This window comes from Dermacentor variabilis, chromosome 3 (genome assembly GCF_050947875.1).
Source record: "Dermacentor variabilis isolate Ectoservices chromosome 3, ASM5094787v1, whole genome shotgun sequence".
In the NCBI taxonomy this organism is placed as follows: Eukaryota; Metazoa; Arthropoda; class Arachnida; order Ixodida; family Ixodidae; genus Dermacentor; species Dermacentor variabilis.
In genome coordinates this window covers 233,510,174-233,536,281 of record NC_134570.1, presented here as the reverse complement: position 1 = coordinate 233,536,281, position 26,108 = coordinate 233,510,174, and the positions used below count along the sequence as shown (strand labels likewise).

The window sequence follows — 26,108 nt, the reverse complement described above, 5'->3', positions numbered from 1 at the left end:
AATAAAAGCTAAACTGGTCGAACTGCCAGGACGGAAACGGAATTGGCAATATTTCAACAACCTAAACTTTGTTAGGTAGCTGTTCATGCGTTTGAGAAATAATTTCTCGATAAGTTTACTAATGGAGGACAAAATAGAGATTAGGCGATAATCAGACATCAGAGATTTATCACCTTTTTTAAAGACAGGAATCACTTTTGCCTTCTTAAGCGAACTAGTAAAGGTAGCGCATTTAAAGATTAGATTAATTATGCAGCTTAATGTTTCCGCAATGCAAGGGGCAACAAGTTTTAAGTGATAGGCAGAGACATTATCTAAACCTGGTCAAGTGTTTTTTACATTTAATATAGCAGAACAGACCTCATCGCCTGTGACGGGAAAAAGAAAGAATGTATGATTGCAACGGTTACATGGATAGGAAGAGGCTGTCGGGCTATTACTGTACACTTCATGGAAGTAATCACTGAATGAGTTAGGTATGCAAGACGATGCAGTGCAAGTGTCATGTTTATAAGTTATTTTATCAATGGTTCTACCAGCCTGGGGTGCATTCACAAAGTCATTGACAAGTTGCCATTGTTTCTTAGGATTATTTTTAGCCTTGCAGAATTTTTTCTCATAATAAAGCCGTTCTGATTTCTTGAGTAGGTTGTTCAACATGGTACTGTATTTTTTATAGCGATGTGTTAGATACACAATGAACGGCTGTTTTTTAGTCTTCCTGTAAAGATTATCTTTTTTACGCACGCTGGTTAACAAACCCTTCGTTATCCAGGGATTACATGGAAATTTAAACTTTTTTTTTGCATTTGACCGTTGTAGTGCTAGCGAACGCAGATTTCAAAAATAATGAGCAGAATTTTTCGAGTGCCTCTTCAGGATCACATAGATTACCAATTGATGACCAGTTGGTACCATTTATTCTATTAACAAAGTTATCCCGGTCGAACCTGGATGTGAAGTAACTAGTGTCATAGTAAGGCTTTTCTGTAACAAAGGTAACGAAAATAGGAAGATGATCTGTGATAGACATGTCAATGACACCCGCACTTGGAGATGGTGCGATATTGCTTAAGGCGTGATCAAGAAGAGTATTAGTTCCAGAAGCGGAAAATCTAGTAGGAGAAGTAATTAAAGACTCAAGCCCGAATCCAACAAAACAATCGCTATATGATATTACTGAACTATTATCAGTATCCATTAAATTGATGTTAATGCCACGAACTATTAAAATCTGTTTATTTTAAGCTGGAACTTTATGAAAAATTGTGGAAAGGTTGTGCAAGAAAGCCAGGAATAGATGAAGACGGGGAGCGATAAATGCAACCAATGGTTAGACCATTACGATTACTGGAAGGCGACAGGTTAGTTTCGATCCACACTGATTCACATTTAGATGCGTTTAAACGCAGCTCAAGCCTACCTTCGTACTTGATTTTCGATGACATGAAGATAGCCGAGCCGCCATGCCGATCCCAACTGCGGTGACAGAATTCGGAATGGAACGACCGAAAACCACATAAAATACCATCAGAAGAGTCAAGCCAAGTTTCAGAAATGCACAAAAATGAAAAGTAAAGACCTAGTGAATCAATAAAGGCAGTAATGCTATCTTGGTTCTTGCATAAACTTCGCGCATTGATGTGTAGTAATGAGCAGTTAGAACCAGCGAGTAACGATTTTGTTTCTTCTGTTGAGAGCAATGCCAGAAGTTACCTGACTTCTCTCCACTCCAATTCTTTCTTTGGGGTTATGTGAAAGATCGTGCATACATGATCGAGATGGACTGCAGATTAGTTCAAAGCAAGGATAACGTATGTCTGCCGTATAATTACGGTATCGGTCATCAAGAAAGACAATGTCGATATGATAAAGCGAACACGCCCTCTAGGCAGCAGCTGGTGTTCAACGGACCTTACGAATTCATGGGTAATAAGGGCACACTGAAATTTTGTTTATCTTTCGTTTTTTTTTTCGTTTTTGCGTGTGTGTGTGCAGAAATCCTGATTGCCAATTCGGGCTCATTTAGAAGTGATATATTTCTTTTCTTGAACGCGCCCGTTTTGCCTTGTCTCTACACGTTGATCGCTTCCCGGTCTGTTTATTTGGCTTTTACCTTTTGACACGAACCTGTTTTTGTAGCACGTATACACTTTCATGAAAAATAAGACGGTCACTTTAATTTGGCTTTGGTCCGAAGCAACTTTCTGGCGCAAAATATAGCTGCGCGCGTGCTATTTCGGTGCGGTGCGAGCAAAGCCGGGATTTCGAAACATTCTATGCCTATTACATGGCTTTTCGTGCGTGGTCAGAGCGGAGCTTCGGCCACGCTCTCAAGGGGCTTTTGTTATCAATGTGATCAGTCGGCCTTGAGAGACGGATGATAAGTGTGACGTAGAAATGAGCGGAAGGAACAGGTGCGAGGCCGCGATACCTGCTGTTGGTGCTCCTTCCGTACCGTTATCAAGGTGATGCGCTACCTCTTCGGGTTTGCGATAGGCAATGCAGTTGCCTTCAATCAGCTTATTTGAGGGCACTGCTCTATGATGCGGTTGGGAGCGTACTCACGTGGTATTTTTCATACTTCGTGAGGTTTGTTTGTCATTCGGAAAAAAAATTGTATGCAATTGGTACGTCGCTGAAAACACCGCAGTTTGATGTCATTTTTGGTGCCTACAAATGCCTCATTGACACTGAAAATTATCAGAGTACTTCTCGAGTTAAATAATTGCAATTACTGAATTAAAAGGACACTAAAAGCAAGTATTAAGTCAAGCTAAAGTGATAGATTAGTGCTGTAGAATCTCTATAAGGCGTCAATATTATGGCGAACAGAGCCTTAATAATTGAGAAATTTATGTAAATGCAGGACATGGTTACGGACTCCCGCAGGACATTTCAAGCACTTGCCAGATGACGAAAGCAGTCCTCAGTTAAGTTCTGTCACTATTACTGAATTAATTGGTACAAAAAATATCCTTGTATTGCATTATAAGACGAAAGAAATGCTACTTGTCCAACTCATTTCATATTTTTAGAAAAAAGAACTCGTTGAAATTACCCTTAACGACGCGGCCGGCCGAAAGGTTGCATTTTCGCTCGACTCCGCGCCGACCACGCTTTCAGGTTTCACTAGTTTCGTTGTCGCGCAGTGCTGCGCTGGTTTTGCAGGCTGGCGAAACTCGCACAAACTGCAAGTAGCAGATAATTCAACTTCCATGTGATGTCGCGGGATGCCTGAACGGTCTACACCTCTTAACCAAAAAGCAGCTGCAGCGGAAAATCCACAACTCTGGATGGATGGATGTTATGAGCGTCCCCTTTGGAACGGTGCGGTGGGTTGCGCCACCAAGCTGTTGCTATTATACTGCCTAATGTCCTACCTAGGTTAAAAAAGAAATAAACAAAAAACCTATATGAACTGCCACAACCAAATTTTCTGACCACCTCTGTTTTGGCTCGGTAGCGCCGCCTGTCGGGCGCGGTTTCTCTCACCGACGGCACCGTCGCACGATTTGCGGGCCGGCGACCGTGTTGCAGGTCTGCTTGGCGCCCGGCGCCCAGTCGCTTCGGCGAAGGTGCGACCATTTTGGTCCGGCTCCGTCTCGGGCAGCCAGCCGAGTTGCGACGTGCTCGGCTTCGGGATCGCAGCGTGCGCCGCGAACTGCTTCGCGCGTCTCTCCCCGGACCAACGCGAGAGAGAAACACTTTTTGCGCCCGGCGCGCACCCCCTGGTCGGTCAGTCCTCAGCCAACACGTCTCTGACGTGCTGGACCGGCAGGAGAATGTTAGTCGCGCGGGGTGGTGGAGTGAGCCAGTCCGTCCATGACCGTGGCTGCATGTTAGTGGCAATGGTGGACTGCAGCTTGGGTTGAGTGTGAGGGCAATGCTCTAGGGACGGACATTCCATGCAGTTCGGGCATTTTGGTAGCAAAGGTAGGCCTTGAATATAGTAACGGAAAACAGGAGTCACTATTCAGTTTGTTTGAAGTCTTCGGAGAATAGCGCTGTCTTCTCGCGAGAGGTTAGCAGGAGGAGTAATAAAGGCGACGGAATTGGCGCTAAGTTCCTTTAGAACTGATGTGCGCTCCTTGTACAAAGTCTTTCTCTGTTCCCTTTGGTTAAATACGGATGGCCATAGGCACGGAGGACCCGGAAAACTAACTACGCGGGTGAGCTCATGAGCTCAGCTATTTCTTCGCGTGTCTAGCCAGAGCTCCTCCTTATCTTGTCCATGGTGTGTCGTGGTTTTCTTTGGCCCAAAAGTGACCTTAAGATATTCCACACTCTTGCAGTATGTAGGCGGCCGTTGAGCTTGTCACATGTTTCTAACCAGTTGTCGGTGCAAAGTTTTTGCGCGTATTCTTGCGATTCTTATGTTATTTTCTCAATAAATTTGCGAAAGCCGCGATTCTGTATGTTTCTTCCAATTCTGCACTATACTGTGCCTTTTATCCCACAAGTTAAGCAGATGAGAGTCTACGTGTGGGTTTTCAGGAGTACGCGTAATCTTTTCGGTGTACTCGTTCCTCGTCTCGCTAATATTCTTCACCCACGAATGTAGGCGCGGCTGTTCGTCGGCCCCGTCTAGGTCTAATCGGAACCGGTGCCAGTCAGTAAGTTGTGCATCGGAAGATGCGTTAGCAAGGCGAGCCTTTGAGCGAGGAATGCTTAGAGCAACTTCAATGATGTAATGGTCACTTCCAAGATTTTCGCGAAGATTCGCCCAAGTTGCATACCGCGCCACCAGCTTAAGTCGGGGTCAGAGTCACGTTCGACACTGTTTCCTTGGCGCGTGGGCTCGGTTGTGTCATTAAGGAACGTGCACTTGTTATCTTGCATTTTTCTTTCGAGGCCCTGCCTTGCTTTCGTTGTGCGCTGGTAGCCCTATGATGTGTTATGTGTATTGAAATCCCCAGCTATAATGATGTATTTGTCCTTACGTAGCTTTTTGCACGTGTCCAATCTTTTCAGAGAAGGACAGTCGAGCCTTGGGACCCAGTATGCATTCATAATTAGAACGTCACCACAGCCGAAGCGGCATTGGACAGTAACGTGCTCCTGAGTCGAATTGTTATGGAATCAGTATCGATTTGCATAGCTGGAATATGTCTGACCACGTATGTTGCAGTGGTAATGGGAATGGTCACACCATGTGGAGCTCTTTTGTCTCGTTTAGTAATACTTCCTTGGGTAAATTGTTCATATCTCGGCAATGACACAAGTCCGCAAGCTTCTTGAATTCAAAGGATATCTCGTTTTTGCGCTTCTCGGTAGATGAATTGTGAGAGAGCCTTCTTCTTTCGAAGGCTCCTGCAATTCCATTGCCATATTACTAGAGGTCGATTAGGACTTGCCATATTACAGATTTGCCAAGCCGGAGGGCTTACCAACGTTGGACTGCGTGGATGTCTGTGCACGTGTGAATACTTGCGCGTTGGCTATTATTTGTTGAACGACGACATCAGTGCGTGCAATTTCTTGTTTTAGATATGGCATTTCAGCCTGTATCGTGCGAATCACTGCAACCTCATTCGCGAGGCTGTCTACTTTAGCCGTTAAAACCTGGACCACTCGTTCAAGGCGCTGCATGCTTGTTAAGTCCGGCATGTGCGATGGTGCTGTAGATGGTGTCATACGGCGTTGAAGAGCTCCAGAGTACGAGTAAGTAAGAACTGGAGTCCGTAAAATAGAACGGGTTGACTGTGAGGTGTTAGGTGAGAGTTGCGAGGAATTAGCAGGTAGGTATTCATATGGGAGGCTGTGGACTGCACCAGGGTGGCCAATCCTGCTCTGGTGAGGGAGTGCGTTGCCGGTTCTGGTGACAGGGATCAGGCAGCACTCCAAGCCTGTTTATGCAATTATATTAACACGCGGATTTTTTTTTAATCCGGTGGAAAATTGCGCGGCACCGGGATTCAAACCACGGTCCTCTTGCACGCGAGCCGGATGCTCTACCTCAACGCCACCGCTGCACCTCAAGAGAAAAGTGTATAACAGCTGTGTCTTACTAGTACTCACGTACAGGGCAGAAACCTGGAGGCTTGCAAAAAGGGATCTACTTAAATTGAGGGCGACGCAACGAGCTATGGAAAGAAGAATGATCAGTGTAGCTTTAAGGGATAAGAAGAGAGCGGATTCGATGAGGGAACAAACGCGAGTTAATGACATCTTAGTTGAAATCAAGAAAAAAAAATGGGCAGGACATGTAATGAGGAGGGAAGATAACCGATGGTCATTAAGGGTTACTGACTGGATTCCAAGGGAAGGGAAGCGTAGCAGGGGGCGGCAGAAAGTTAGGTGGGGGGATGAGATTAAGAAGTTTGCAGGGACAACATGGTCACAATTAGTACATGACCGGGGTAGTTAGAGAAGTATGGGAGAGGACTTTGCCCTGCAGTGGGCGTAACCAGGCTGATGATGATGATGATGATGATGAGTAGGTAGACTTGGACGGATTGGGTCAAGTGATATCAGAGGCTAGCTGGCTCTCGTCATCTCTGGGACGTTTCGGCTCAGGAGTGATAGATCGCTTGGCGGCCTTAGACGGCGGGCTTCCATTTAGAGATTTTTTTTTTTGATGGTTTGGTTGGCACTGGGACTTTGGCTGCGGCTGCGACTCCGGCTGCGACTCGTCTGGCGAAGCACGGCAAACCGTTTGGAAGTAGCGATGGAGGTGTCTGGGGTCTTGTTGTTTATGGTGACTCTTGTGTCCTGCTGACGGGGACGGTGTGTCCCCTGTGGCAATTCAGGGAAATCTGGCGTATACTGGAAGGGCTTCGTGTTGCATGTCCGTCGGCGACGGTGCTTGGATGCCCGCGAACGCGCCGCGCGGTCCGTTTCTATTCTTGCTGTACAGTCTTTCGAAGTCGGCGAATGTTTACCGCCACAATTATGGCAGTGGGGGAAGCACGCATGGGGGGTGGGTAGCTTTGCGCACTGGGAAATGTTCTACTGCATTGGTGACACATGCAATACGTCCAACGATTTGGGCATACGTCGGTGGCGTACGCGACCGAGCGTAAAGCAGTGCGAGCACAGCGAACTTCTGTGTCGAAATGGGTAGAGGCGCTGGACAACACGATTAGTAAGGGCAAATCTGGGTAAACGTGGGCCTTCCACCGTCACCATCGCGGTGTTAGACGAGCCTATTCGGCGAATTGTCAGGAGTTTCGCTTGTTCTACTTCTACAATACAGCTCTCTGTCGGAGACCGAGGCACGTATTCCATGCATGACGTCGCGTGCGTTCATAAGATCAGCGGCCACGTAGGTGTTTGTCTAATAAGCTGCACCGTTGATAGTGATGTTCTGTTGATAGGTTTTGTGTGGTGCGGATTTTGAAGTATGTGTCAGTGCGTTCCACTGTGTTGAGTCCTGCCGCCGAGCAGATAGCGTTGCCGAGGGTACCGACGTCGATTGCGGCAAGGAACTTGCTGGAGTGGAAGCCGCCTATACGCGCCTATGGGCAAGGGTGAAGCCGCGCCGAACGGCCGGCGGCCATCTTACCAGAGGCAAAAAGCAGCGGCGCAGCCGCGCCTGTCCGCGCTTCTACTTTTTCGCGCTGCTCATGAAGGCGCTCGCATTCAGAAACCAATGAAAACAAGTGCTTCTGGTTGTGAACGGTTATCTCCCATCAACTGTAGCAGCCAACTGGCGTGAAGAAGGCTATTTAACTGCGGAAATATTAAGGAGAAAAGCATAGCGCAGCCGCGCTTTTTCGCGTTTGCAAAGCAACGCTAACGAGCGGTTCTAGTATTAAACGTCTATTTTTCGGCAACCAGAGGGAAACTGGCATGTACAAGGCAGTTTGCCAGCTCAAATATTAAGCAGAAAAGCTTAGCACTGCCGCGCTCGTGCTTTTCCGCGCTGCGGATGACGTTGCTCGCATTTACAGAGCAACAAAAACGAGTAGTTCTATAGTTATATACATTTATTTTCCATCAGCTAGCAGAAAACTGGCATGTAAAAGGCAGTATAACTGTACAAATATTAAGGATAAAAGCGTAATGCAGCTGCGCTCGCGCTTTTTCGCTTTGCTGATGCAGCTGCTCCCATTTAGAAAGGAATGCAAATGTGCGGTTCTAGTTGTAGTCGTTTATTTACCATCAACCAACAGCCAACTGATATGCAGAAGGCAGTTCAAATGAGCAGATATTAAGGAGAAAATCTCACATACAGTCAAGAACACCATGACAAACACCCTACTGGTGATTGAAAATAATCACCCTCGACAAAAGTGGTCTCACTTTGTTTTTGATCAGTTCACGGTTTCGTTCTTTCATCATGTGGTGTATTCTCACTTTTATATATTCTTCAGCGATTTTTTTGCACAAAATATAAATATGGTTATCAAGTGGATCAAGATCAAGGATGTGGTCCTCCAGTTTCTGGAACAAGTTTTTCTCTGTGCAGGTGCCCAGGGCTTCAAGGATGGGGTGTTTTGATCTTACCGTCACCATTTTAATAGTATCATATTCTGCCTGTAGCCGTCGCAGCCCCTTTTCAACTGCTTCACACAGGCCAACGACGTCTTGTGACGGTGAAATGAGTCCACCTCGGCTCTTTTGCCTAATTAAAGGTGCCAGTTCATCCGAGTGCAGGGCTGCGATGCACAGTTCACATGTTACCGTTGAACGAACTTTCCGAACGATGAAACCTGCAATGTACGGCACTACAGCACCGACAAAAGCTGACAGGCTTTCTGGGCAGTCAATGCGATGGGTATCGTGGTCGTCGGCCTGCAGGATTGATGACCTGCGCATATCAGTAAGCATGCTGCTTTCACCTACCAAAGCTCCTGTAGTTGTTGGATGTAGAATTGAGACTATGTCTTGGGAGCAGTTTCCAGAGCTTGATGAAGTCACTTCTGTCTGAACCAACAGACGCTTGTATGCAGCCATGAACTGCGCAGCGGTTGGGTTGTTGTTATGACCACCTCGTGCACGAATGGACCCGAAGAAGTTTTCGGCGTGATCTTGGCTAAGCTTGTGCGTCAGCAAGTATTTCAGCTTATCCTTGCGAACAAGCTCATCGAACAATTTTTCTGTGCTGGTCATGCACACCAAAAATCCAACGAACCTAGTTTTCTTCAGCCCTTCTATTACTGGACGCCCTGCAGGGTCTCTTAGCCCTTGTATGTAGGCACGGGCCTCGGAAAAGAATAGCTTCCAGTGGGCTTCATTCTGCTTGCGAAGAGGTGCCTTATAGGACCTTGCAAGTGGGTTTCGAGAGTTCATGATGTCGAACAAGCGATCAAAAAGCCTAATGAACTTAGCTGTTGCAGTGGCACCCTTGAACTGTGGCAGCTTGAGCACTTGTTCGCAGAAGTCCAAGGCGTCAGCAACTGAAGCACTCAACGCTTGTACTGCATATCGTACTTTCATTTTTTGCTTTTCCCACTGGACATGCACCTTTGTGAGCTTGTTTCCAAGCCGCAACCCTTCTCCACGTTGCAATGCCTCCAATGCCAGTATGTAAGCCCACTTCACGTGATTTCCTTCCATGTCAATAAGGTGGCTTACAGTTGCCAATGAGTTCCGCACAAGCTTAATCATGTGACAGGCATCTAAGATAAACTGAATGTTTTTGGTGCAGTCAGAAGGGTTGAGAAAGCTTGTAGAAAACCGGTGAGAACACAGTAGAAGCTCAGCGCCCAAACATTTCGCCATAGTGAAGTTAGAGGAGGCACCATCAAATGTAAGAGAGATGACATTAGCATGCACTGACTCAAGCTTGTCAATGCACTGCTTAGTCAGCTCCGCCCTCTCGGCACCAGTGAGTGTGTCGATCAAAAAGTAAGCGACAGGCATCTTGATTCTGACATTTACACCAACAATCATGTACACACACACATTTCTCGCTTCAGGGAGACTGTCGTCATCTAGCCCTGTTCCAAAGTCCACATACCCGACTATTTTGTTTCCAACAAGTTCCACATGTTTTCTTATGGCCATGTCGTCCACGATCAGAGCGCAGTAGAATGGCTCATTCCGTGATTGTGTAAATTTTTGAAGGAAGCAAAATGCTTCATCTGTAAAGCCAGGAGCTCCGTGGACTGAGCGATACCATTGCCTAAGTGTCCGCTGTGAAGGAAGGGCATCATTGAATTTGGACCTGACGTAGTCATACGCGGCCGGAGAATAAAAATGCAAAGTCAGCGCGAACGCGCGGAGCTCGGGTGTGTATACAGCCTTTTGCTTGTTGCCCGCTCTGTTCAGAAGCTGCTGAATATCACTTGAAAATGAAGACGTGAACACCTGTGATCCTTCTTCTGAAAGGAGTTTTTGATCTCTGATTTCCTTGATAATTTCTTGCGCTGTCTCATTTCCCTTTGTGAGTCTTCGCTTCGTTTGCTGCAAAGTTTTAACTTTCTTTTTCAGCTGAGTTATTTCTTCCTCAGAGGCACTTACTTTTTCTTTGTACCATTGTTTGGTGGGTGAAGACACAGGTGGCTCTTCTTCAGCTTCAGACTTTTCATGCTGCGGTGAGCAGTTACTGGCTGGGGTGTCTTCATGCTTGCGGCCTGGACGCTTCCTTTTCACCTGAAATGTACATCTGATGAGTCTCAAGTCAGAGAAAATAAGAGCAGTTGTAAAGCTATGCCTCGTTTGCTACCAAAACTTGCTGCTTCATAAAGATGTATGTATGTTATTTTCAAATTTCGCTTAAGCATCTTTTCAAATCATTAGCTTGTTTATTTTCTTTAGCATCTGAGCTTGCATATTAATTAGATCTCTTCATGTCACCACCGACGCGCGCTTACTGAACAGATTTGCAGACTGAAGCCGCATCTGCAGCCTACGGTTATGAGTAGCAGTTTTCGTACTTTTTATCCTATGAAAGTGAAAAAAAAATTGAAGCTGTGCAAAATCTAGGCGCAATAGCGGTCTCTATCCAATGTCATGGTTACAGCCTAGCTGAGGCGACCCTGCCAGACGGCAAATTTGATGTAATTTTCATAGAATGTCATTCAAAGATAATGCCCTTCATTAGCTGTGACAATGGTAAATTTAATGACATTAGTTGAAAACGACATCCGCGGTCCAATGAGCTCGAGAAACTCAGTCGCATTTCTCGCTTTTGCAGCTGGCAGGGCACACAGTGTTGATTTTTATCCGGCTTATCACGGTCACTTCTCAACGAAAACGAGACCGCCACAAATACATCGCGCGACGTTCTAACATACTCACAGGCTTCTGTAGATGCTCCGGAAACGCAGGGAACACAGAAGGAACACTACCCGCACGCAGTCGCGTTGTCTGTCCGGTGCGGTCGAAGCACTCCGGCGCGAAATGCACAGAGCAAAGGCGATCTCCATCTTTCGCATGCCACCTTTCACGGCGAACAGCCCGCTCCCACAGGCTCCGCAGCTCGGGATCTTTTGGAAACCTGTCGGCAATTCCAGGACTATTAGTCGTTGCACACACATACACACAACTTATCAGTTGACATCCATCGGCAACGCGAGCGTAGTGGCTCAATGAACGTGTTCTCGTGTACTTACAGGTGAAACGTGAGGCCACAACCCTTCTTCAGCCTGTTCGCACATCCGTAGGCAACGCAAGAGGCAACCATAATCAAATCGATGGTGTTTACATGCCCCTCACATCAACTTGCACTGCAGACCAACTCACGAAAACAGCAGCGCGAGCCGGTGCCGCCGGAGCCGAGCGCGCTTTCTGCCTCTGGTAAGATGGCGGACGGAGGCTTCGGTCGGAGCGCGCCCTTTCCACTCCAGCAAATTTTATATCCTCCTTGGTTCAGGCATGCCGTGAATTTAACGATCACAGTGGTGGCTTGTTGCTGGCGCGGCGTTGTCCCTACAGTGCGCCAGTGGCCGAGTGCCGTAGCGGACGCCGCTGCTTGCTCGATTTCCAGGCTTCAGAAGCCCGCGAACGCGCGTGGCGTCAGTGGTGTCAGTGGGTCCAGCCAAGGACTAGGCTTAGTGGCCGGCAAAGCCGGCCAAGTTCCTCCCTTAATTGTGCGGAAACGATGAAAACTTGGTCGCTCCGGAAGGCGGGTACCCTGAGACGTCTTCCTAGCACAAGTTCGGAGCCCTATCGAGGAAGGTTCCGGTGATAGGGTGAAAACTTGGAGGTTCAGGTGTGGATCCGGGCTGACTCGGCGACTGCGTCTCGCGTGCACTCGACGCGAGATTCGCCCGTCGCCATCGCTGCCTCTCTGTGCCGCTTAGCGCGGCGGTCTTCCCGGTTGGTCGAAGCACTAGGCGGCATGTGAGCTCTGCCGATGCATGTTGAAGATGCACTCCGTAGGCGACGAGGCGTCACCGGTTAAGCCGACGCAGAAGACATGTGCGGAAACTGCGTCGTCACCTCAGCAGAAGGCCGCCTACGCAGCTGGTTCATTATTCGTGGCCTATACACCAGGCTGCACCAGCCTCCACTGTGCTGAGGCTACCGAAGCGTCGGCGCTCGTTGGTGTCGTGATGCAGTGCTTCGCTTCACCGCTCCTATGGGAAGCCGCGCCAGCCATGTCAAGAGAGCACATTCTACCCGTTCGCGCCAACGTCACATCCGTTACAGGAAGTTGATCCCGGCACAAAACACTTTCGTGTTAAATAGAACAAAATAGTGAACTAGTGCAACAATAGTACAACGAATAGTGCAAATAATGCTGCCTGTCACGCTATGCCAGTCAAGCGCGCAGATGAATGTATTATGCTTTATAGAAATAATAAGAGTTTATTATTATTATTTATTATTATCCAAAAATCCGAGAACATCTGAGCTCTTGCTATGAGTCGTGAGGGCGAAACCATTAATGCCCAACCGTTCATCAACTCCTCGCGGGCAAGCAAGCGCCCGGTGCAGCCCAGCCACTCGGCTTTTGCGCGTGCTGTCCTACAGGTCCGGAACTGCTTTCGCGTTTATTCTCTCCGGCGTTCGCAGCGGTTGCTCGGCCACGGCCGGCACGCGAGAGACAAAGGAACGCGCGGGCCCGCTCGGCGCCGTCGCTCGTCGAGACGACGTGTACGCCTCGATGCTTGAGCACAAACAAAGGGGTGTCGTGTAATTCATCAGTGAGACCAGATAAGTGGGCGGTTAAACTTAAAATGAAGAACAAGAATATTCATTGCACAATTTAGGACGAGATAAACTTCGAATAATTATATAGGACGAGTAAGGAAAGCAGCAATATGTTTCGTTGCTTGAATAAAACCAATCACTACTTAACACGCCCCTAAAACCCTGTACCGAGGCATCGAAAGATAGTAATATTCCAGCACTTACATTCAAGCCAAGTTTATTAAGCGGCGCTTCTACAAGTTTATTTTTCTTTGTATTATACACCGTCAACAGAATACAAAGTTTCTATTTCCTGACAGAATTGGCATGGGAGTGATGCGGCCACACGAGATCTGTGTAAATATGAGTTTAGCGAGGGGATACGACAACGTAACCTGGTAATCATAACATCTATTTTTCTTGAAGGACGCCACTAATTACAGCGAAGCTCCACACCTCTAGCCCCCAATGCATTTGTCGTGTCCATGGGCAAAAATGTGGACCGATCCCGGAGGTAGTGAAATACCAGGCCGACCCGCGGCAGGGGTGAAGCAGGCTTCAATCCTGGTCCGCCAATAATAATAATAATAATAATAATAATAATAATAATAATGATGATGATGATGATGATGATGATGATGATGATGATGATGATGATGATGATGATGATAAATGAAATAAATAGATCAAGATGCTTTGTTTCAAGTCGATGGGTATTATGGAATCGTTTGTGAACAGCACATGCACTCGCGAGTAGGAGGCATTGTCATATACAGAAAGAACAAAATGTATGTACCACCATACACCCTTCACTTGCAAGAGGACAATGCCACTGACTGTGGAGATATCTGTGCCGTACAAACGAAATACGGAATTGTGATATCTACTGTATATGTATTGTTACGCGCGAAGGGGACCGTTTATCACCCTTACGGATGAAGGAGACCGTTTACTTTAGGTCGCGAAAGTGAGCACAAGAGTGGCCTGCTGGTTGATCAACTCAGCGTCGTCCTCCTCCTCTTTTCCCGATCGTGACCCCAAGCATGTTCACCGGTCTTCGTTTTCCGCACGCGTAACATCCCTCTCGTCGCAGACGAAGCCCGCCGGGCGAGTCAATCCATTTGTCTTGAAGTGAACAACTTCAAGCAGGCGACATGGACCAATTGGGTCGTGGCAGCTCTTCTACCACTCGCCGTGATGCGAGCCATGTTATAGGTGACTTCCGTGAGTCTGTTGATGATAACAAACGGTCCATCGTAGGTGGCCGAAAGCTTTCAGCATAATCCGCGTTTCCGTACTGGAGTCCACAGCCAGACTAAACCACCAGGGCGATAGGCTACCGGATGGTGGCGAATGTCGTTGCGCGCTTTTGATCTGTTCTGCAATGCCAAAGTGCGCAAACGAGCAATACGACGAGCTTCTTCGGCAAGGCAGAGAGTCCCGGCGACAGTAGGATTTTCGTGACTACAGAAAGGGAAAACAGTGTCGATTGTGTACCGGGGTGGCCGTGCGTACAACAGGAAGAAACGGCTGTAGCCGGTAGTCTCGTGCTTGGCGGTGTTGAACGCGTACGTGATAAAAGGCAGTACGTCATCCCAGTTCTTGTGGTCGGATGGAACATACATGGATAGCATGTTTACAATTGTTCGGTTGGTGCGCTCCGTAAGCCCATTCGTTTGTGGATGGGACGGTGTCGAGTGACGCAAGTGGGATTCACACAAACGAAGCAGCTCCTCTACGGCATCCGCTGTGAATTGTTGTCCACGGTCGCTGATGATCACGCGAGGCGGACCATGTCGCAGGATGACACATTGCAGCAGGAATGTTGAAACGTCAGTGGCAGTTGCGGAGGGCACGGCCGCCGTCTCGCAGTAGCGTGTGAGGTAGTCGACGCAAACAACTATCCAACGATTTCCCTTGGCTGATTTTGGGAAAGGGCCCACGAGGTCAACACCCACTTGTTGGAAAGGCGTGCATGGAGGCGGAATCGGCTGCAGGAGACCAGCTGGAGCAGTAGATGGCCGTTTGTGGCGCTGACACTGCATGCAGCCGGCCACATACGTCTGAACAGACTGTCGCATTCCAGGCCAAAAAAGCGTTCCTGAATCTGGTAGGGCGTCGTCGCCGAACCTAAATGGCCAGACGTCGGGTCGTCGTGCATAGCACTCAGAATCGCTGTGCGAAGGCTTTCCGGTACCACTAGGAGAAAACGTGCGTCAGTACTGGAAAAGTTCTTATACAGGAGTCCATCACGTACACAAAACGGTTTGCTGTCGTCGAGGCGGTCGTAGCGGTGAAGGGCGGTGCTAATTTAGCGTCTTTTCGCTGTTCGGCTTTGACACTGTCGAAGTCTGGGTAACGCGGCGACACAGAAGCCACGGGGTGATAGAAGTCGTCGTCACAGTCCGTAGTGCTAAGCGGCATACGCGAGAGGCAGTCCGCATCAGCGTGTCGTCGACCGCTCTTATAAAAGACGGTGAAGCTGTATTCTTGCAGTCGGAGCGCCCAGCGCGCAAGGTGGCCACAAGGGTCACGAAGATTCACAAGCCAACACAATGAATGGTGGTCGGTGACAACTGTAAAGGGGCGTCTATACAGGTAAGGACGAAACCGTTGAACCACAAATATTACCGCGAGGCATTCTGGTTCCGTGACAGTAACTCTGCTCGGGCCTACTTAATGAGCGACTTGCATATGTGATCACGTGTTCACGGTCACCGTAGCGTTGAACTAAGACGGCACCAATACCTGTGCCACTGGCATCCGTATAGGCTTCTGTTGGAGCTGAAGGACTGAAGTGTTGCAGAACCGGTCGTGACGTCAGCAGAAACTTCAACTGACGAAAAGAAGAGTCGCACTCCGGAGTCCACTCAAAGGGGGTGTCCTTTCGTAGCAGGCATGTCAGCGAATACGCGACGTCGGCGAATTTGGGATTAAATAGGAACAAAGCCCCAGAAAACTAGGATCTCCGTGAAAGATCGCGGTGCACTAAACGCTTCAACGGCTGCCGTTCACACAGTTAATGTGCATCGGTTCTACGGTAGCATCGAATCTGTCGAAATCGGCGCCGCAACAGACAACGAGAACACGAGCGATAGATGATGCAGGTAGGACCGTATCACCACAAACACACACTGTAGATTCGCGATCTGCAGAGTTCTCCAGGGGTCCTGACGCGCGTAACAATATATATCCAGGCACACCCAAGTGTGATATCGAGAAGTTCATGGCCACGCATATACTTTGCATGGCTTAGCCGTGATGACACTACCCCTGTGATCATTGTTAAAGACTTCAATGTGTACATTTCAAAATCAGACAAGAAAGCGTTCACTCAACTTGTGCTAGAAGAGTTCGGTTTGAAACCAATTCAACTACTTAACAACGGTCGTGCATAGAGTTAACCGTGGCCAAGAGTCTGGTTCAAACGGAACCGATTAGTGTACATCACAGCAGAGGCATACGCGCCTACATCCAGTCATGATGACCAGCAAGTCGAAAGCTTCTATGAAGACATGGAATCGGCGATGCGTAAGTCAAAACAAAATACAGTATACTGGTGGGCGACTTCAACGAAAGGGTGGGCAAGAAGCAGGCTGGAGACAAGGCAGTGGGGGAATATGACATAGGTGCTAGGAATAGCAGGGGAGAGTTATTAGTAGAGTTTCCAGAATGCAATAATTTGCGGATAATGAATACCTTCTTCCGCAAGCGGGAGAACCGAAAGTGGACGTGGAGGAGCCCGAATGGAGAGACTAGAAATCAACAAGCGTAAGATAGCTGACATATATGGAAGTATAATATGGATAAAATTGAGCATGCTCTTAGGAACGTAGGAAGCCTAAAAGCAGTGAAGAAACTAGGTATAGGCAAGAATCAGACGTATGAGCTAAGAGACAAAGCCGGCAATATCTTTACTAATATGTATAAAAAAATTACCGACGATTACGTTACTTCCTAATGCGAAATTTGAGCGCAGCAAATAAGCTGTTTCACCTTTTCGATAGATTGAGGCAAAGAAATCGAGCAACACATGTATGCGCTATCACAGAATTTTTTTTTATATTTCCCGTACTCCTGGATCATCTCGACGGCGGCGACGGTAAGCTTCTGCTTCGGCGGCACGCACCTCTGGATTCTGACAGCGACGGCGCTGGGCCTCTGCTCTGGCAGCTCGTTTAGCAGCAGCAACAGCAGCAGCAGACGGAGGACTTCCATCGGTCGTCTCGCTCATGGCTCAGAAAGAACTGGCAGATAACTTCGCAGTGGCGAACGGCAGCGGCAATTTCGGCTCGGGCGGTGCACATATACAGATCCGCCGCCACCGATCTGGCTCTCTGATTGCCACCGCACAGGGGTTGCATTGGAGGAGGAGCGAAGAAAGGAATTAAGTTCGAGCCGGCGCTTTGACAACCGGAGACTCGCAGGAAGAGGGGGGAGGGGGGCGGCGTGTACACCCAGCGGCAAACGATGGGGGCAGAAGCGCGCGCAGCAAGCGGACAACACGATAAAGGGAGGAGGGAAGAGATAGCAGCGACTGACTGATGCCGCTGACGCCGATAGTGAGTCAACCCCAGCTGCGGAGTTGGTTTCAGGGACAACGCCGCCGATGCCGATACAAACAATATGATACCCTCGCTTCCGCAGCGCTAAGAACCAGGTCTAGCCGTGGGAAGGTGGTCACGTATTCGTCGACGTGCCGGGGCCTACGTGAAATAACCGGCGCGTCGGCAACTGAAGAGCACCCTATCCGCCACACAAGAACAGGGGGGGGGGGGGGGGGCGGGGACCCTTTCCTCCTCTTTCTGCATGGCGGCGACGGTGTTCTAAGCAGTCACGTTATCTTGACTCTCTAGCGGCGTCAGCGGCATCCAGCGGTATCAGTCGGTCGCTGCTAGCGCTGGGGGGATGAAAGGGGGGCGGAGCTGGTTACGAGGCCGACGACAACGCCGACGACGACGCGAAACCCAGGAACGGACGCCAAAGAGCTGCGCTCTAAAATGGTTCAAGTGGCTGAGGAGTTCTCTAGATATTTATGCTGTCACGTGGTAGTGACGTATAAAGAACACAGTGGCAATACTGTGAAAGACGAAACTAGTTTTTATTGGGCGAACCTGTGCCCACAAAAACAGGCTACACTTAAAGAACGGCGACAACGGCGAACACAGTAGGCGATCGTCGAAAATCTGATCAGAGAGTCAAGCACGTCGGCTTTTACAGATCAGTCTTCGAATGTTCCAGAGTAACCGCTAGGACCGGCGTGCCTTCCACAAATTTCTACACCATTCGCGTCGCGCATGCATGCAATCAGATTACACAAGGTTCGGCGACAACAGACAGCGGATAGAAGCGTCGATAACATTCTAGAAACTTCCGATACATGTAGACGCGTCCTGCGCAGAGCGATAACGTTTCTTAGACGGTAAAAGCGCTCACCCGTAAAAGATAAACGAGTTCACGTGTCAGTACAGTATCAGTGGCACCCACGACGATAACGGAAGAGTCTACAGGAATTTGACATCCCACAAGTAACGCCGGAAGAAGTAAAGAAAGCCTTGGGAGCTATGCAAAGGGGGAAGGCAGCCTGGAAGGATCAGGTAACAGCAGATTTGTTGAAGGATGGTGGGCAGATTATTCTAGAAAAACTGGCCACCCTGTATACGCAATGCCTCATGACCTCGAGCGTACCGGAATCTTGGAAGAATGCCAACATAATCTTAATCCATAAGAAAGAGGACGCCAAAGACTTGAATAATTATAGATCGATCAGCTTACTGTCCGTTGCCTACAATGTATTTACTAAGGTAATCGCAAATAGAATCAAGAACACCTTAGACTTATGTCAACCAAGGAACCAGGCAGTATTTCGCACACGCTACTCAACAATAGACCATATTCACACTATCAATCAGGTGATATAGAAATGTGCGGAATATATCCAACCCTTACATACAGCTTTCATTCATTACGAGAAAGCGTTTGATTCAGTCGAAACCTCAGCAGTCATGCAGGCATTACGGAATCAGGGTGTAGACGAGCTGTATGTAAACATACTGAGATATCTATAGCGGCTCCACAGCCACCGTAGTCCTCCATAAAGAAAGGAGCAAAACGCCAATAAAGAAGGGCGTCAGACAGGGAGATACGATCTATCCAATGCTATTCACAGCGTGTTTACAGGAGGTATTCAGAAACCTGGATTGGGAAGAATTGGGGATAAGAGTTAATGGAGAATACCTTACTAACTTGCGATTCGCTGATGATATTGCCTTGCTTTGTAACTCAGGGGATGCATGCTCACTGACCAGGAGAGGCAAAGCAGAAGAGTGGGTCTAAAAATTAATCTGCAGAAAACTAAAGTAATGTTTAACAGTCTCGGAAGAGAACAGCAGTTTACGATTGGTAGCGAGGCAGTGGAAGTGGTAAGGGAATACATCTACCTAGGGTAGCTAGTGACCGCGCATCCCGATCATGAGACTGAAATAATCAGAAGAATAAGAATGGGCTGGGGTGCGTTTGGCAGGCATTCTCAGATCATGAACAGCAGGTTGTCATTATCCCTCAAGAGAAAAGTGTACAACAGCTGTGTCTTACCAGTACTCGCCTACAGGGCAGAAACCTGAAGACTTACGAAAAGGGTTCTGCTTAAATTGAGGATTACGCAGCGAGCTATGGAAAGAAGAATGATCACTGTAACGTTAAGGGAAAGAAAGAGAGCAGATTGGGTGAGGGAACAAACGAGAATTGATGGCATCTTAGTTGAAATCAACAAAAATAAATGGGCATGGGCAGGGCATGTAATGAGGAGGGAAGTTAACCGATGGTCATTAAGGGTTACGTACTGGATTCCAAGAGAAAGGAAGCGTAGCAGAGGGCGGCAGAAGGTTAGGTGGGGGGATGAAATTAAGAAGTTTGCAGGGACAACACTGCCACAATTAGCACATGACCGGGGTAGTCGGAAAAGTATGGGAGAGGCCTTTGCCCTGCAGTGGGCGTAGCCAGGATGATGATGATAGTAATCACAAAGCTATCGTCATTACCAATGCAAAATGTTGAAAATAAATACATGTACCCTTGTATAACCCTGTGTGATGTGCTACAGCTTCGCTGGTCAACCACCTTCACAGAATGGAATGTCTCCTCCGTTTTTTTTTTTCGTTTTTCTTTCAGGGAAATCCAAGCTGCTGGAATCCTGTCACGGTTGCTATTGATTCGATGGAATCTCTACGTAATGAACATTGCCGATGCCTAATCACTGTGATGTAGGCTAATGCTGGTAGATTATAAATTGCATAATATTGATTCACTAAGCGATGCCCGCGCTAACGAGTCAGCCAACGACCCATAATAATCTGATAAGATTTTGCTGCGAGCTAACTAATGACAGGAATGCTTTTGGGATTGTTTGATGAAATGGCAAGTATAGACGTAGAGAGAATCTGTTATAATCAGAAAAGCCACGCACGCAAAGGAAGTTCATGCAGCTCGAGGACAATTGCCAGAAGCTCAGCTTCAAAGACGGGAGTAACATCTGGAACTCTAAAAAAAATGAAGGAAATAAAATGCCCACACTCGCCTTATCCCCCCACGCTGAAGCGCCACTAGCTATCACTAGTGTCTAGTTATGTCTAGTAGTAGACACGTGTGCGTGTGTGTGCAGGAACCACTTTTTCATCGATCATTTGAAGGGCTTGCGCCACTTCAACAATGTGCGGGGTAGGGTTACGACGTTTAGGGGAAACGTCCTTGTCTAGCAGCTTAAATTGGGCTGAATGGTAGCAAAGTAATTTTAATTATTACATATCTGCATCAGGCTTCTTGTAAGGCTGATTGACCTATGTATGATCGATATAGAAGAAACGCGGAAGTCATACTAGCGTGAATTAAGCTAGACTCTCAATAAGTTCGCTTTATTGAGAATAATATTGCCACAGAGACGTGATAAGTTTATCAGCTTCCTTTGGGGTTTCCTTACCCTAACGACGTAGGCCATTATGTAAGTTAAGCCTAGAAGTGTTCCTGTGGATACACGAAAATTTCGAGCCTTAATAGTTTGGTAAAAGAAAACAAGCTAGGGAATGCCTGCAGACATCAGTCAAGTTTTCTTTTTATTTCCTTTTCCTAACTACAACGCAAATATTTATATTACATGAGACGAGAATAATAATTTTATAAGCCAAGCAGTCAATTCAATGTGTACCCGCCGCGATGGCTTAGTGGCTATGGCGTTGCGCCGCTAAGCACGAGGTCGCGGGATCGAATGCCGGCCGCGACGGTCGCACTTGGAAGGGGGAGCAGTGCACTCGTGTCCCGAGCACTGGGGGCACGTTAAGCGTAACCTGGTGGTGAAAATTAATACAGAGTTTCCCACTACGGTGTGCCGCACAATCAAATCGTGGTTTTGGCACACCCCAGAATTCAATTCAATTTGCTGTGCCACGCAATATGCGTGCATGTGTCAATATGCGCGCGCCTGCGTGTTTCCACGCCTCAAGTTTTAGGTACGTGATAGGCCTGACAGGCATCGAGCCTCAGCGAAAAGAAAGACAGCTGGGAAGCTGCAACTGCATGTAACTCTCACGCTATTCTATTCACCTAGGAAATGAATGCGGATGTCGCAAGTGCGCCCTTCTTAAAAGTCCCTTCAAATGGAATTATTCCGTGCGCTGCTGGCGTAGCCGTTCACTTGCAGCTTCAGTTGCCGCCAAAACACATCACTGTACCTTTAGGCATGCACCCCTTTAGGATGGTGAGAAGGAGCCAGGTCGGGCGGGTAGCGTGTACGGGGCGCGTATTTAGGATTGCTAGTACGTACTGCGGGACGTGGCACTTTTGACGGAGCTCGACGTTTCTGCGCAGGCGCGAGTAAGAGCGGGCGCGAGAGATAAAATCTGGGGGCTTTTGCTCCTTGAATATATGACTCAGCCTAGGCACTACGGAGGAGGTTTCTTAGAGCGCGTTGTATTCGTTTGTACCCTAGACATGCCGGCATTGCGGAGTGCGGTCGAGTTGGTTATACGCTCCGTTGCTGGCTGCCCGCGCGGTGAGGCAGTGGGCGCGGACGCCACTTGGTGATCGCTGTGTCTGAAGGGACAATGTTCTGACTGGTACGTGTTGTATAAGTCGTGGGTCGCTTTTTTCGTTGCGACGATAGATCAGATTTTTTTACAAGCACTGCTCCAGTAGGGCACATGTAACCGGCAAACGGAGGCCTCAGGAAAGCATCTGAGGTTATGTTAAAGCAGGCGGCGCAGGTTCTCCGGGGCGCCCAAGCGGTAGCCGGGGGAACAAAGCTGGAAGCAGGGCGGCCCGTGGGTTGGGGCCGCAGAGGCCGAAGCGTGCCAGGGGGTGTTCGCATAAAAAATTGCCTGTACGCGATAGCGGACAGCCGATCTTATACTTCCCTGTCACGCGCAGGCCTCTGCGAGCCCCAACCCACGGACCAGTCCGGCTTCTATAGCTTTGATGTCCCCGTTGCCGGTTTGGTGTCCTGGAGGCACCGCCAATAATGCAAAATAATGACATGTTTTTATTAGTAAAAACATGATAGAATAAATATGATTGCGCCGAGCCGCCAACTTGCGATGCTAAGTTCAGCACTACCGCGACTTCTGCCGGCACGCCTAGGGACAAGCGCATACAAGGCGCGCCAAGAAACTCATCCGTAGTACCTAGGCAGAGTCGTATTTTCAAGGAGCAAAACTCCCCACATTTCCTCTCTCGCACACGCTCTTATCGTGCATACACGCAAACGTCCGTCGTCTCCGCAAGTGCCACGCCCCGCTGTACCTACAAGCAGTTGGAAATACGCGTACGGGGCATCCATACTGGAAGAAAGAAGCGGGAGCTAGACGGGGACACGAGGACAGGACGACGTCACGAGTGCATTACCCAATGTTCATTTTCGTTTGTTAATATTGAAACAGGTACGGAAATATATATACGCCCGTGATAGAAAAAAAAAAGGGCACATGGCATATAGCTTAACAAATATTGGAAGCTATTCGGGGAACAGCACAAGTGGTTGTTAGGAACGCAAGCCTTTCATCACAAAGTGAAGCCAAGGTAAATATACCTGGTAGCGAAGCTTCCATAGGAGCCCATACGCTCAAAACATGGCGGTCATGGGGCTTAACACCATCTGTATGTGGTGGGTAGAGTGCCTCGATGCCCGCCCGCGCTCCGTTTAGGGTGAGGACAACCACGTCGTCTGCTAGCGTGGCCGCCATTTTCTTGCATACGCTGGTCGCGGTGCGTGCGTTGGCTGCGTGACGCGCCTTGATAGTGCTGGCCCTGCTAGCAGTGGGGGCTTGAATGGGCCTTTAACTTTGATAATTATTCCTTTTCTAGGGTAGAGGAAAACTAGGAGTAAAGATTCGGTGACGCATTCGCTATTTCGAGACGATTAGCGAAGGTACATCGGATATCTCTTTTATTTTACGTTAGATGAGCACAGCGGGCAACTTCTCGCCGTCGTGAACTTGCCGTCGTTGCGCTTACATATGGACATAGCGGTAAGTAGGCGAAGCACGCGAAGGAAGTGAACTGCTGCATATTCAAGTACGGTTGCACGGCATGTTTACGTCCCCTAGTAATATTCTTCGCCGTGGTGACATAGGATTATCTGGCTTCAAACTGTCATGCGTACACCATGCAATCAAAACATGAAGGCTGAGATGGACGGTAAAACAATGATTTATTACCTTGATCCACAAATACATGGTGTTTGAAATGATAACGAACACACTTCACTGCAGTTATAATGCTGCTTACGATTACTACGCCTAACTTTTTTCTCAAGCTTATGTGCATGTATGCGAAAAGTTCATACTTATTACAGCGTATTTAAGTGAGACTAACACCAGCACAAGTTTTGCTTCCGTGACCTCCGGCACGTGTGGCTGGGTACTGACGTAAATGGATACGTAGCCACAGTCTTGTGTAGGTGGCTATCAGCATTTTACTTATTGTTTCCCTGTGGTCTGCACATGTGTTCAGGCATGGTCGGTCTACCTTCGCAAGGTATTCCGTAAGCGATTTCAGCGGGGACTTCATCGTGTGTATATTGTTTGTACAGTTACGCGATAACACCCGTGAAGTGCTCCTCGTAGTTCTTTAGAGTGCGAATCACTTCACTGCTCGGATAGGTCAAGTTCCGTCCATCACTTACATACTCCTTGAGAACTGTCATTCATTGCTTGCTGCTCCAAGGAGGGCATCCTTGCATTGGGAACAGGATACGTGCTTTACGACGCTGTTCAGGATGAAGCCACCAAGGTAGTATATAAAATACAACATTCCGTTGACGTCAGCTCCTCAGTGAACGAAATCTCAGAGTCGTCTATTTCTTCGGACAAATTTTTTGAGCACTGCTTCTTTGCTTGAGAAAGGAGATCGACGAGGTACTCTCGATCATCAAGCTCATAGTTTGTTGTTCGCGATGTGTGGAGAAACTGGCTCACGCTCACAAGCCTCAGAGTTCATATTTTAAGTCATATGCCGTTGGCACTGGCTTCATTGGGCGTACTACAGAAAAAAGATTTCCGAGGCAGTCTTGAAGTAGCCTGCTCGTGAGGAAAAATTCGTAGCATTCATTGGCCAGGAAAACTTCTTGGAGGCGAAGGACGACTGTCGTGGAAACGAGGAGCCCAGCTTGGGATGGTTTCCATTGAGATGTGGCGCCCATATTCCTCCCTTGAATTGTTTCTGCTGCAAGGTTTTCAGAGCAGCATAATATTTGTCCAAAGTGGGATGGCGTGACATCAAGGCATACCACAGTTGCGCAGACAAGCTGTACGTAAGCCCAAAAATGGATTTGGCGCTGCTGAGAAATTGGGTACTTACACTGCAAATACATGAGTAGTTCGTCGGCTGCCACTTGTCCCGCTTGATTTTCACAGTCCATAGAAGTCGTCTTTTTTGGTCTCTAGGAAATGAAAACATTCTCCAGCCATTCTTAGCGCTGTTAGTGCACTGGGGAACGCAGCAGCCAGGCATTCCGCAAACAGACTGCGTGAAGAATGCCGCTTTCCGTGCAGCGAAGGAGTCGGCGGGCGGCGGGAACGGAATGCAAGAAAATGGCGGCGGCGCCTCCCGAGAACCGGTTTTGGCGGCGGCGACCCCTTCTAAGAGCGGCGCCACCCTCCGCGGAGAGCGGGCGCACATCGAGGCACCCTAGTGTTCCTGTATATGCTCTCGCAGGGAGCATATACAGGAACACTAATAGCGTCCTCGATCACCCGCACCGGTGCGCACCGACTATCCTCGATCACCGGAAGCGCACCCTGTTGGAGCGGTTTTCCATTGCCCCGTCTCGCACCGAGAAAATCGGCGGTGCGCTGGGGTGCAATCCCAACAAGCACTGCGGGACGCGCGCGCGCACTGCCGACTGCACAACCGTGGATGCTCTGGCCCGATAGCTGCGGTTGCAACGGAGTTGACGGAGTTGGCCAGTGGAGATGTCGGCAATGAGAAAGGAAGCGCTGCTAATTGCCGCAATCGACGAGTTTTTTTCAAGTTCGTCTGACAGCGAAGACGGCATGCTTATCGACCTCTTCCAAAAACAATGTGGTGAAGAGCGGCCGAAAATGGACAGGTTCGTTGAAAGGGTCGTCAGGAATGGCTCGTCAGGATTAATTACAAGATCCATTGGTGTTTGCTTGCAACCAGGTATGTCGGGGCACGCAGTTTGACAAGGTTCGAGCGCTTGCCGCAGATGCTCAGCACCTGCAAACAACAAAATGTGCGCGCGCGCGTGTTCGCGCACGTCTTGCGCGCCAGGGGCACAGTAGCGCTGCATGCAAGCACCCTGCAATGGGTGCAGTTTTGTCCGCGATGTTGACCCTCCGCAGTGCGCCACCACGGCGGTGCAAGGCGCACCATTCTGGTTTCGGGGCAACCCCGGGGCAAGGTGATCGAGGACACTATAAGGCACCCTAGTAGTGGGAACACTTCCGGCGGAAGAAAAAAATAATGTGACGCCATATCCGTTAAAAACAGAAGTGACGTCATTTTGTTTTCGAAGGCGCGAAATTTGTTTTGTTGGCCTTCTTTTGGAGCTATATATTCAAATGCCCCGCCAT

The 26,108-nt window shown here is 48.4% G+C and overlaps 2 protein-coding genes across 2 annotated transcripts in view; both read right to left on the bottom strand.

Annotated features, from left to right (window-relative positions):
• Nucleotides 1–26,108, bottom strand: part of LOC142576728 (sedoheptulokinase-like) — a 448,528-nt gene that overhangs the window by 414,845 nt on the left and 7,575 nt on the right. The gene's annotated exons all lie outside the window — the stretch shown is intronic.
• Nucleotides 10,028–11,735, bottom strand: LOC142573866 (THAP domain-containing protein 1-like). The gene is made up of 4 exons (XM_075683084.1): nucleotides 11,505–11,735; nucleotides 11,191–11,389; nucleotides 10,115–10,542; nucleotides 10,028–10,031 (listed from the first exon to the last, which is right to left on the bottom strand). The coding sequence occupies exons 1-4, from the start codon at nucleotides 11,573–11,575 to the stop codon at nucleotides 10,028–10,030; spliced, it is 702 nt and encodes a 233-aa protein (XP_075539199.1). The 5' UTR covers nucleotides 11,576–11,735.

Excerpts from the sequence above, each read along its gene's own strand:
- LOC142573866 (XM_075683084.1), bottom strand. The coding sequence starts at position 11,575 with ATGGTTGCCTCTTGCGTTGCCTACGGATGTGCGAACAGGCTGAAGAAG. Across the intron at positions 11,390-11,504 it reads TGTGGCCTCACGTTTCACCT|GTTTCCAAAAGATCCCGAGC; the intron begins GTAAGTACACGA and ends AATTGCCGACAG. Across the intron at positions 10,543-11,190 it reads CGGAGCATCTACAGAAGCCT|GTGAAAAGGAAGCGTCCAGG; the intron begins GTGAGTATGTTA and ends TGTACATTTCAG.